Source organism: Cricetulus griseus, chromosome 2 (assembly GCF_003668045.3).
Source record: "Cricetulus griseus strain 17A/GY chromosome 2, alternate assembly CriGri-PICRH-1.0, whole genome shotgun sequence".
Lineage (NCBI taxonomy): Eukaryota > Metazoa > Chordata > Mammalia > Rodentia > Cricetidae > Cricetulus > Cricetulus griseus.
In genome coordinates, this window is record NC_048595.1 from 293,930,673 (window position 1) to 293,943,263 (window position 12,591).

The following is a 12,591-nucleotide window of genomic DNA, read 5'->3' on the forward strand; positions in this document are numbered from 1 at the left end:
GTACCAAGAGCCCAGAGAATCTCCAAGTTGGGTAATGGTGACCTAGGAAAGGTGTCAACAAGACTAAAAGAGGAATCTAGACTATGAACTAACACTATGGCCAGGAGTATATAACTGGTTTCTTGATAAAGTTACTTTAAAATGGGTCTCATCTTTTATCAGTTGTCCATATTGCTAAATTATTTATAAGCAGAATGATATAATCAGTCTTTTCCTCAAGATATGCAGGGTTGGTAGGTGTTTGAGATTGAAGAAGGTAAACATAAAACAAGAAATGAAATGATACATGCTGGGTACAATACCAAGGCAACCATCTACAGGGAGAACCTTCTCAAGGTAACACAGGACACTTTGCAAATACCAGACACATAGAATTCTAGCTTGTGGTACGACTCTAGGGGTGTTGGCTGAATGGCAAGGTCAGGGCCTGTGACCACAGAATCCATGGATTCCAAGAACAGAACAAAACACCCTTTCCTATGGTACACATAATTTTCCTAGAGTTGGAGAAAGCAGTCCTCCCTGAGGTTGTGTGCAACACACTGTCCTCCATGTCCTCAATTCCCCCATACTTCCAGGATCCCACTCCAAGTCAACAAAGCTAATATCAATTGGGAAATAAAAGCTAAATTACTATAAAGAAAAAAAGAGGGGGGCACAAGTAGTTGCTCCAAAGTTCAGAAGCACCACTGTTTACATTCAGAGCAACAGAAATGCCTACATGGTATGCTCTAAAGCAACTTTACATATAAAGAAATTAACATGTCATTTCCTTCCAGCTGGGGGACTGGCTCCTCACTGTCTGTCCCCAGCCTGTTTTCAGTGCGAATATTATCTCCACAGAGCTGTTGAGGGCCAAGATCTCTGGAAACCATGTACCAGAGCCCCCTGTCCACACAGACTCTGTTCCAAGACCTCTAGGGGCTGCTTAAAGCCACAGATAGCACACAGCCCTATAATTGGGTGCATTTTCCATCTTAACTAAGCATTTGGCCACAAATTCTGCAGTCTGAGGTACAACAACAAAACCAGTACAAATTTCTTTTTCCTTCTTCACAATCCGATGGATAGGGAATCTGTTCTTATATAGATCTTAGCAATGTCAGCATAAGTGCTGCCTTTTGTCCCCTTGAGTCAAGAACTTACACCACCTTTTCATTGAAAGGGAGGTCTTCTCTCTGGTCTTCTGAACTCCTATCATCACTACTCTTGGACTTTGGGGCCATTATGGAATCAGACAAGGGTCCCTCGAAAAAATGAACACTGTGGAACCTCCACATAGCTGGCAAACTATAAAGCATGAGTATCCAGTGAGCAGGTGATGAACACAGCATGGGGTGTTCACTGGACAAAGGGCTGGCTAATATCCTGGGTAAGACAGACAATCCAGAATACTCAAAAATGACAAAGAATTTAAGACATAATTACTTATTCCTGAAATTTCTTGTCTAATGTGTTTGGATCATCTGTGGTAATTGAGGCTACAAAAACCAAAACTGTGGGTATATGGGAACTACTGTTTTGTGTTAATTAACTTACCAAAACAGGATAATACATTATCTACATAGCAGAGGCTCAGCAGGACAAGCCCCACAGTACTGTGAGCTTTACCTCCATCTCCATGGTAACCACTGGGGCTGGGGGGGGCTCTTCTTAAAACCCTTAAGAGCATTCATTTGTCCTCAACAGGCCTGCCATCAGGGAGCAAACCAGCTGCACCTGCTGGGTACCTGTTAGAGCTTAATGACCAGGAAAGGGACACAGCAACTTCAGCCCCCAGCTAACCTGTCCTGTCCATATGTAGTTGTGAGAGGTCTGAGCCCAGAGCCCAGGCTCATAGGATGAAAACCTGATCACAGGACTACAGGGACTCAGTGCACCATGAGAAGACTTTCACTATGGTTCCTTAAAAATAACACAACTAAACCATAACAACAGAAAAATTACAAGGCATACAAAACTCCAAAAGTAGTTTCAGAAGATTTAGCAACACCAGATTCCACATGGCAGGGATATTGGAATTAAAATAAATTGAATTTAAAAAAAAAAAAACACCTAAGATTAGCATGCTAAGAGCTCCATTGAGTAAGGCAGTCAGCATGCAAGAACAGATGTGCAGTTAGTTCAAGTAGGGCAGGAGTCAAGGCATATCAGGAAATAAAATGCTGGAAGTCAAGACTCTTAGAACAGAAGCCCAGGAGTGTGGGAAGACATAAGCTGTGTGACTCCAAATATGTCATGGGAATACTAGACACAGGAGAGAATGGAGTAAAAGCTGTGATTTGAACAGAGTGACTGGGAATTTCCCTACAGCAATGTCAGGAAGTTCGGAGAACTCATGCAGGGTAAACACTAACAAAATGGCAGCTAGGAACAGCATTTACAAAATGAAGAAAGTCAGAAAAAGAAAAATTCTCCAAAGAAGCCAGAAAGAAGATGTACTTTACCTGCAAAGAAAAAATGGTGAGAATTGGAGCCAATTCTCAGAAACTATGCAAGCAAAGTGAACCATGTCAGGTGTTAAGGCGGGGAGAGGGAAAACTATCATTGTGAAATTCTCTAAGGAAAAGTAAAGTATTCTCAGCACACACACACACACACACACACACACACACACACACACACCAAAAGGGAAGAATTTTGTTTCCAACAAACATTCTCTCTAAACTCCTTCCCTGGAAGTTCTTTCAGCAAAAAGAAAATGGTTTAGAAATCCAGACCCATCAGAGATGGGTATCAAAGAGAAGAAACTAGAAGAAGCTCTAATAAATGATGGATCCCCACCCCTTTCCCCACAAACAAAAAAAAAACAAAAGAGCTTTATTTAAAAGAGCACCACACATTTGACAAATGCATGATCCTGATCCTCTTTCGTCCATCTCTGGAATGCTAGGATTACAGGTCCTGGACGCAGCTGCATGCACTCTTAAATCCCATAATATTTCATCAAAATAAAACCTGACCACCTTTTAAGTGTGATGTAAAACCGGTATGAACTGGAGAGGCCCCTGCTCAAACCAGGAGACTGTACCTGAGGAGCTGCTGGGTTGAAGGCCACTTCAGTAACTGTATCTGTGTGTCCTGCAAGACGATACAGAAAGCTGCTCGAGCCCATTTCGTACACGTACGCCTAGGAGACAAGACAAGCAGGTGTTAGAGGTTGGCAGGACTGGTGACCAGCTCCAAACTCTGGCTCAGGTGTGGTCTGTGGCTGACCCAGGACACAGTGATGGCTGACAAGCCTGACACAGTGCCAGCCAAGTCACAGAACTGAGCCACAAAGTACAGCTTACCTCTAAGTGTGCTCAGCCTCTCTACCTCCTGTCATAAGCCCATGACGCCCTCTCAACAGTCTGAAGTGAGTATTCACAGTTGATGACAGATACTTAGGAAGGCACATGGCCTTTGCATGCCAACATTACGTTAAAGTCCCAAAGGAGAAGATGTTACATTGCTCCTCCCACGAGCCTGACAGAACTCAGAAAACGAGTAATTTGTACACTGCCACCGCCTTTAATCCCAACACTCATGAGGCAGAGGTAGGCAGATTTCTGTGAGTTTGAGGCCAGCCTGATCTACAGAGTGAGTTCCAGGACAGCCTCCAAAGCTACAGAGAAACCCTGCCTCAAAAAACAAACAACAACAACAATGATAATAATAATAATTTGAGGTTTTCTGCCATTGACTAGGAAGTATCACTACCAGAATTATTGCACATTCCATGTTGTTAGTTACTTCTCTGTTGATGTGATAAAATACCATAACCAAAAGCAACTGAAGGGGAACAAAATTCATTTCTGCTTAGGGTTACAGTCCATATAGCAGGGCAGGCATGGCAGCAGGTGATAAAAACAAGAAGCTGGCTGGGTTTGTTTTTCCCTATGTCATTTAGGAGTTTTCCGTTGATATTCCTAAGTTAGATGCAGCTGTTCTCTGAAACATTATCAAGTGTTCATGTCAGTTACTCGATGCAAAGGAATACCATGATGCTCTATTTACATGTTTATGGTTTGAAATGGATATTATTGCATCTTGCTGATCTTTAAGAGGTGTATCTTCTATGAAAACCAGTCCTTTCCACTTAATTTTTCTTTTGGAGAGGATTATGGAAAAGTCCTTTCTTTGGGAAATTTTAATGGATATGAGCTACTCAGGTGGGGTTTGTTTACACTAGGACCTTGAAATAAATAAATATATATTTATTTATATTGTATTAGGTTGGTTTCAAAATCAGTAGAATTCTCCTGCCTCCGCCTCCCAGATGCTTTGTCCTCAAGTGATTCAAAGCAGAAGTGTCCATAGTTCAAAGTGACTCGATTCACTCTCTGACCATAGCATTGATCCATTCCTGTGGGTGGAGCCTGCTCACAGGGGCCATTAAATTTCAACATGGATTCTTTTTATAAGCTGTAATATTTTATTTTATAACTTTCCTCATCAGTGTCCATTTTCTACATGGAAATAAACACACAGTTGAGGAACGCCTCAGCAGGCTCCAAAAAAGAAGGTGCTGTGAATTCTTTTCCTTAGATTTTATGCTTCTAAATCACATGACAGACACGTGATAAATGTTTAAATTATACAATGCATTTATAAGTAAGAATGTGCCTAGTATACTGGCTTTGGGTAGAAAGCAAAGGGAGTTTTTTTTCATATTTTCCTTTCTTATGAACTTCCAACTCCTCCTTCAAAAATTAGCTCATGTTACTTGTCCCCATAATGTCTTCTGACTAAATCATTAACTGTTAAAATCTCAGCTTCCTCGCATTATGTGTGTATCTCTCAAATCACATTATACTATGTATTCACATTTCTTACTCTTCTAATTTAGAAGTCTTTCTAGGTAGGAATAATTTCTTATATGCAGCTCAGTGCCTGGTGCATACCAGGTGCTCAATAGATCTGCACAAATCAAACCTGAGGCCCCATGCCCATTTCTACATACAACAAAGGAAAAAGACAAAACGTATTTGTTTTATGTGTATATTTACTAAGTATCTGCTACATAGCAGGCAAATGAATAGCAAGTTATGTTTCACTTTGACCAATGCCCAAGTCCTTATTATATTATTTTAAAAGTCCATTCTGCTGATTTAGACTCCAGTAATTCTTTGATTAATCTTCAGGCACACTTTGTAGATGTCCTTTCATATAGCATAGTAGTATTTACCATGAAATACTCTAAAACAGTCCTTCCTAATGCTGTGACCTTTAATACAGTTCCTCATGCTGTGGTGAACCCCAACCATAAAATTATTTTTTTGATACTTCGTACTGTAATTCTGCTGTTAAAGCCTGTAATATAAATATTTACTATGCAGGATATCGGACATACAACCCCCAAAGGTGTCATGCACAGCTCTAAATGCTGTCTAAAAAAGTAAAGGATGGCTATTGCTTTCCTTTGTTTGACAAAGGAATAACCAAGGCACTGGACCTCCTCGCTCTGGTGGCAGTGGAACAGTATGATACCTTTACATGCAAAACATCCATTTTTGTAAAAAGCCAAAGCACTGTGATATATAATACCATGTATGAAACCAACCAGTGAATGTCTCAGGGCACACTTTTTCTTTTCTTCTGCTCTCTGAATGCAGGGTGTCAGGTACGAAGAGCATGTGGGTAATGACGGTAGACAAAATCAAAATTGGAAGTGTAGTTAGTCAATGATGTATAAGTCTTCGAGGCTTTATACTAACTCTTGCAATTGTTTCTGAAAGTAAAGTTCAGCAGTATTCCAGAGAAAACAGCAGTTGTTCCAACGAGTAAAGTGCCATGCATATTTGAAGTCTTTTCTTTTTGAAGCTACTCATTTTCACTAGGATTTTGTTGACCATTGGCCTTCCTAATTTGGCACCTCCTAGAGAAAGAATCAGTTGGCCATGCACTAATCTTGCTATCTTGATGCCATTTGTGTTAGCAGTGGGGTCCTGTCTTCTCCCGGAGAAGCCTGAGCTCCTGTTACAGATTATGTTGTATGACTGGGGTAGAACAAGGAGTGCTGGGGCACTTCTCTGTCCCCCACAAGAACCCCAAAAGCCATCCCTCAGTCAGGCTCAGGCTCTTTCTTGGGCGCCACCATTTTTTGTGCCTCATGTGACTCTCTCAGAATGGATTTTTATAAGGACACTGTAGGAGACAAACACTCAATTCATTAAATGATCTTTCAGGTGACAGAGGGATTTGAGGCACATAGTGGAGGAAGAGGAAGGGGTTAGCACAGTTTCCAGCCAAGGAGCGCCAAGACCTCACAAGGGGGCTGGCCTCCTCTGTGGCCTTAGCCTCCAATTGTGTGGCAGTGTGCTACACAGCCCTGGGACACTTTAAGACCTCTATGTTCTGAATCTGCAGGAGGTGCGGATCTGGCATGGAGGAAATGTGGTGAGGAAGGGTGGCACCTGTATTGGGAGAAGCACACAGCTCTCTAAGAAACCCAGGAGAAATAAGGATACCTTATTACCCATGAGCCACACTACAATGATTGGCATCTTCACCTTGTCATTCCCACACCACACACTACAGTCGTTCATGGAGTATGTACCCAGTGTCTATGATAACTAATAAATGAGTGATGAACGATAAGTGTGTATTGTGATTCCGTGAAAATGAGCCTTTCTAATGCTGGGTAAGTCTTTTAAAATACTGTCAGGCTCGACATAGATTTTTTTACCCCAATATTCAATGGTGCTGAAGGTCTATTTGATAACACCGCCTAGAAACCCTACACTTGGAGGAAGTACACACACATACATGTCTGTCCTCTGCACCACAGGCCATGAGCCTTCCACAAGGACTAAAAGCAACTCCACAAGGATAACAGCGGTTTGGATGTCCTTCGAAGCGGCGTACGCACCTGCAAGGGTAGAAAGGAACAGCTGAGCAGAAAATAGCTGCTACATCTTAAGACATCAACATGTGTGGTGATATTTTGTTTATGATCTAACAAATAAAGCTTGTCTGAAGATCAGAGGACAAAGCCAGCTACTCTAGCTAGCCCCAGAAGCCAGGCAGTGGTGGCATACACCTCTAAACCCAGCACTCGGGAGACAGAAGGAGACAGATCTCTGTTCAAGGCCACCCTGGGCTACAGGAGAGTGAATCAGTCTAAAAGAGAAACAGCTCACACAAAGGCAATCTCAGTACTTGGGATCCCATACCTTTGATCCCAGCACTAGAGAAGAATATAAGGCAGGAGGAGACAGGAGCAGTGCAGTCTGAGGTTTGGTGGAGACAGGACCGCCCATTTCTGAGGTAGAGGTAAGAGCTAGTGGCTGGCTGCTTTGCTTTTCTGATCTTTAGCTTTAACCCCAATATCTGTCTCTGGGCTTTTATTTTTCATGCTACAAACATTTTTTAAGCTAATAGCTAAAAAAATAAACAAAACTTTGTTTGATGTCTGTGTGTGGTGTTGAGAATCAAACCCATGGCTTTTTTTCATGCTAGGCAAATACTACCACTGAACTACATCCTTGAAATAAATGTCATATTGAGATTCATTTAATGATAGGTAATTGAAGAGACCTTTAAAATAATTTAAATTCCTTTCAAAGTCATAAATTCCCAAAGATATAAGAGAAGATGAACCTTTATATATGAGCAATATTAAATAAGCAATATTTCTAGAGATTATTATACATTTTTCAAACAAATCTTCTAAAGTCATAAATTATGTAAAGAAACAACCCATAACTTTTGGGGAGGTGTAACATTCTAGTAAGAGGGTTGAGTTTCACAACTATTTACCACATGATATATAAAACTTGCCCATGGGGGAAAAAAGTCAATTATTTATGCAGTTTTATTAAGAGGGAACCTAGTTGCCTGGGTCTTCCTTAGAAAGGCATCAACAAGCATGGCCGACACCTCGTGGGTACTTGGGGCATGTCAAGACCAAACAGCATCCCTGAATAGTAGGCGAGATCTCAGTTAAACCATATAACGTAGGATGAAGTTTTTATATTTCTTCTACTGACAAAGAGCAAAGCTAGCATAATGCTGGTTGTTTCCCTGTGAATATCTGTGTACTGCAAACATATAGGAACACTTGTCAATTTTACAACATTGTGTGTGTGTTCTACACAGTGATGGCTTATGATATTGTAATTACCAGAAGATAAAGAGGGAGATCAATCAGCCTAAGGTGAAGTACCATCGGTGTTACTCCAGGGGAGCTGTGTGAACCCAGTGCTAGTGTCCAGTGTAAGCAAGACATGTGACAGGAGAAGGGGAAAAACGTACCTGGAGTAGCTGTACTGTAGTGTGCACACCCTTCCTCACATCCCTGACTCTCAGGGGCCATGTGTGATTGGCCCTCAGAGAACAGACTCACACCTATGGTTTTTACCATTCCCCAAGTGACGGCATGTGTACAAGCCAGTCTTCTCTAGAGCATACCTAGACTAGTCACAGCCTTGTAGTATCTGCAACCAGGATCAGGTTGCATTCTCAGCTCAGCTCCAATTTCCCTTAGGGCAGTGCTTTGATGCAGGCTGGCCCTTACCTCAGAGTCCTCAGGTCCCACAGTCGAACCCCATCACCAACAGCTGTGGTCAGGAAAAGATTATATGCCAGAGAAGGTTGAGTAGTAAATGATGATCCCTGCCATCAGACGAAGAAAATAAGACATCAAGAGGAGCTTTTTAAGAACATTTTACCTAATTGATTTGGGAGGGGATGCATGCCACAGCAAGTGTATAAACAGACCTCTGACAGTTTGCAGGAGTTGGTTCTCTTTCTACCAAGTGGAGCCTGGGGATAAAACTCACATCACCCTCAGGTATAAACCCAAGTGCCTTCACCTGCTTAGCCATGTCATAGACCCCAAGATGACAATACTGGTCAAGTGAATTCACCTGCTTAGCCATCTCACAGACCCCAAGATGACAGTACTGAAATCTAAAGCCAGAAGTCGACCTTTCTTAAATGTATAGCTTTAGAGTGGGACTCTAAACCTCCATGTAACCGTGAACAGCATAGCAGCCTATGTAGATCACAGACAGTACATGCAACAGGGCCTCTCAAGACTACAGCCTGGTGACGTTGTAGCATCTTGGCCTGTGTAAGTTCACTCTATGACTAACAATGTAATTCTCAGAACACAACCTCAGGTTGAGCAGCAGCATGATAACTAGCCAAGCACACTCTTCTCTTAATAATCAATATCTGTTTGCTCCCTGCTCAATGCCCTTTAGAGCTACAGAACTACAAGACAGCAACAGATAAACAGACTAAGATGCTTACACACCAGCATTTGTTTTCCATCTTGATCGCAATTTCCATTCAACAAATTATCTGGAATGCAATGCACTCCTTAATGAGCACCTAGAGTTATTGACCAATTATCACGCTCTAAGGTTCACTGAGTGGGTACCTTGGTGATGAAACACATGAAATTCTGTGGACCCTACATGTCACTGGGAGTAAGGGCTCTGCAAGTCCAGGTCTTGACATCTGATGACTTTGATGGTCCCCCAGAAGGATGGACCCCATCAGAGGATCCATTTGGCTCACAACATTCATCAAACACACTATAATTCATAACAAGTCCATTCTCTTGCTACATCAAGATGACCTGAACTACTGGGACAATCTCATCCAAGATCTAACGCTAATGCACAAACTGACTTAGTGGAGCCCATTCTATATGGAGAGATACCTTGCCCAGCCTAGTCACAGGGGTGTGGGGATGGGGAGGTGCCTTGGTCCTGCCTCAATGAGACAGACTTAGTAGACTTACCAGGGGAAGTCTTACTCTCTCCAAGGAGCAGATGGGAGGATGGGGGGAGATGGGGGAGTGGGAGGAGAATAGAGAGGGAAAAAAATAAAAAATTAATTTGAAAAAAAAGCCAAATTTACAGGAAAAAAAAAGATGGACCTAGAAGTCATACTTCATTTACAATCAGGAAACAAAGGCTCACATTAAACTTGGTGGGAACAAGCCACACTCTAAGGATCAACTGTGCCAGACAGCATTCTGCACATGTCTTTAGCTCTTCATCCTTTCAGCAAACTAGTCAGTCCCCATTTATAGTCAAGAAATCTGATACATGGTGATCTATTCACTGCCTCGTTGCTGTGATGCTCAAGATCATTCAACCCTGAGTTATCTGGCAGGAAAGCCTCAATTGGAGGATTTCCCAGAACAGGGACAGCAGACTGTGGATGGTGCACAGGTTGGTGAAACCTGTCAGCAGACTGTCGCTGCTCTGCAAGCAAAGCCAGCATTGTCCCAGGCAGACAGTAGACTCCTGATTGAGTGAGTCGTCAGACAATAGGTAACACCTGAAGATGACGCTCCCTCATGACTGAGACAGCAGTGGGCTCTCGGAAATACCATTGTGTCTGTATCAACATCAAAGTGGTTCTGGGATTGGTGATTTCTGCTCCATTTTATGGGGTAGGTCTGAGAGCCATCGCAGTGTGAGGACAAGCCATCGCTGGGCCTGGCTTGTTCCCTTCCTAGGTGATGGCTCAAGGCATGTTTTTCTCTTAGGCGTCTTCCCATAGGATGTATCTGCCTGAGGCCAGAAGGGTTAATGCATGGCTTCATGCAGAGACTGCAGAGTGCTCAAGTGCCCGTGCATGTGGCCTTGTGGACTGACAATCCTTTGAGAGCCATGGTGCTGTGCTCTTAGATGTGAGGGGTTATGTTAGGAAAGATAGTTCTGCTTCTTGGTTTTTGTTTTAAATGGGGGAAATACCTAGCTTACCTTTCTGAAAATAAACACATGGGGGGTGGTGATGGAATTCGAGGAAGAGCATGAGGTCACAGAAGCTCGCCTCAGGCTTGGTGGCTCATACACTGACATTTTTGTACACTGACGCACAGCACGTCAGAGCAGTCAGACTCACTATAGCCATGTGGGTGCTGTGGCTTGTGCTGTCCTTCCAGTTCAAGAACAGAAGCACTTAGGTCATACTTGACCCAAATATCACATGCCGGTAAGAATGAAGTAGGCCACTGCCCATTCTGTGATGCTTAGGACCCAATGTGGCCACTGCAGTCGGTGCCAGTGAGGCTCCCTATCTATCACCTAGAGCAGAGTTGTGAGCAAGGCCTCCAGCAGTTAAGATGGACAGGCAGGGCTTAAGCCCCTCTTATTATTGTTAATAAGAATGCTTCTGAACTGGGTCGATGGCCAGACTTTTCTATTGCTATGTATTATTAAATGATTAAATGTTAGATATTTATTCAATATTATTAAATCACTGAACAATTTTTAGATTGAAAATATTGGGTCTCAGGAGATGGGGGAAGTGCTTCTGTGTATATGTTTGTCTTATTGGTTGATGACTAAAGCACTGTTGGCCAATAGGAAAGCAAGATAGGTGGGACTAGGAGCCGAGGAGGATTCTGGGAAATGTAGTAGAGGGAGAGTGATCACCATGTGATCACCAGGAAGACAGGACACATTCCGCCAGCATCCTTGATAAGTCTTTATAAAATATATAGATTAATAATTACGGTTGATACTTAAGACAGAGATAGCAGATAATAAATCCTAGTCATTGGCCTGCAGCATTGTAATTAATATAAGACTTTGTGTGTTATTTCAGGTGCCCACGTGGCGGCGGGTCTCAGATGGCATGGTGTAAAGATTTATCATTACACTTAGGATTTACTGATATCTTTAAAATTGTACCAAATCTTTCTCCTTTATTTAAAAAAACTTAGCAGTTGTAGTTTCCTTAATGTTGCTATGGATAAAACACTGGCAAGGGCAAAGCAGGGGAAGAAAAGATTTATTTGGCTTACATTTCCAGGTCACAATCCATCGCTGACAGGAGTCAGGTGGGAACTCACGTGAGAACCTGAAGGTGGCCTGCTTGTTATCACACACAGCCCCACCTTTAACCGGGGAACTCACTCACTCACTCAGCCAAGAAAGTCAGTAGAAACCATGGTGGCGTGTTTTGGTGGATTATAGGCAGTTGCAATGCTTAGCCAGCTTTCTTATATAGCCCAGGACCACAGGCCCAGCACTGTTCACAGCAAGCTGGGTCCTTCTATACCAATTAACAAACATGTCACTGAATCAAGTCCACTGCCTGCCTGGGCCAGCACTGGCTTTGTCTGATGGAGGATGCTCTTCTGTACATTTGTTTCTCTTATTGGTGGATGAATAACACACTGTTTGGCCAATAAAGGCAGGAAGATAAGTGGGGCTAGGAGACTAGGAGAATGCTGGGGAGAGAGGCAGAGTGGTGCCGAGAGAAGACGCCATGTAGCCACCAAAGGAGTAACAGTCCTGGCATTCTCCGGTAAGCTAAGACCATGTGGAAATAGTTAGATTAATAGAAATGGGTTAATAATTAAGACAGAGCTAGCCAATAAGAAGCCCTAGCCATAGGTCAACAGTTTAATAATTAATATAGTGTCTGTGTGTTTATTTGGGGCTGGAGGATGGCAGGACCAGGCTGGGAAGAAAATCCAGTTACATTTGTCTGCAGGGCACAACAGTCTGCTGACAGGTTTCCCTACCCCATGCACCACCCATAGTCTGCTGTCCCTAACTCAGCCCTGTCATAAGAACCATGTGTCTTCTGAGTAGGGGCTATTCAAAGTGCTTAGCTGCTAAAGCAGGGTGGGGG

The 12,591-nt window shown here is 42.8% G+C and overlaps 1 protein-coding gene across 1 annotated transcript in view; it reads right to left on the bottom strand.

The window, feature by feature from the left end:
* The window catches only part of Wdr27 (WD repeat domain 27), a 74,779-nt gene that overhangs the window by 15,110 nt on the left and 47,078 nt on the right, over nt 1-12,591 (bottom strand). The window contains exons 22-24 of the mRNA XM_035440454.1: nt 8,501-8,598; nt 6,751-6,853; nt 3,032-3,130 (exon numbers count right to left, since the gene is read on the bottom strand). Coding sequence (XP_035296345.1) covers nt 3,032-3,130; nt 6,751-6,853; nt 8,501-8,598 — 300 coding nt within the window. The remainder of the gene's footprint in view (nt 1-3,031; nt 3,131-6,750; nt 6,854-8,500; nt 8,599-12,591) is intronic.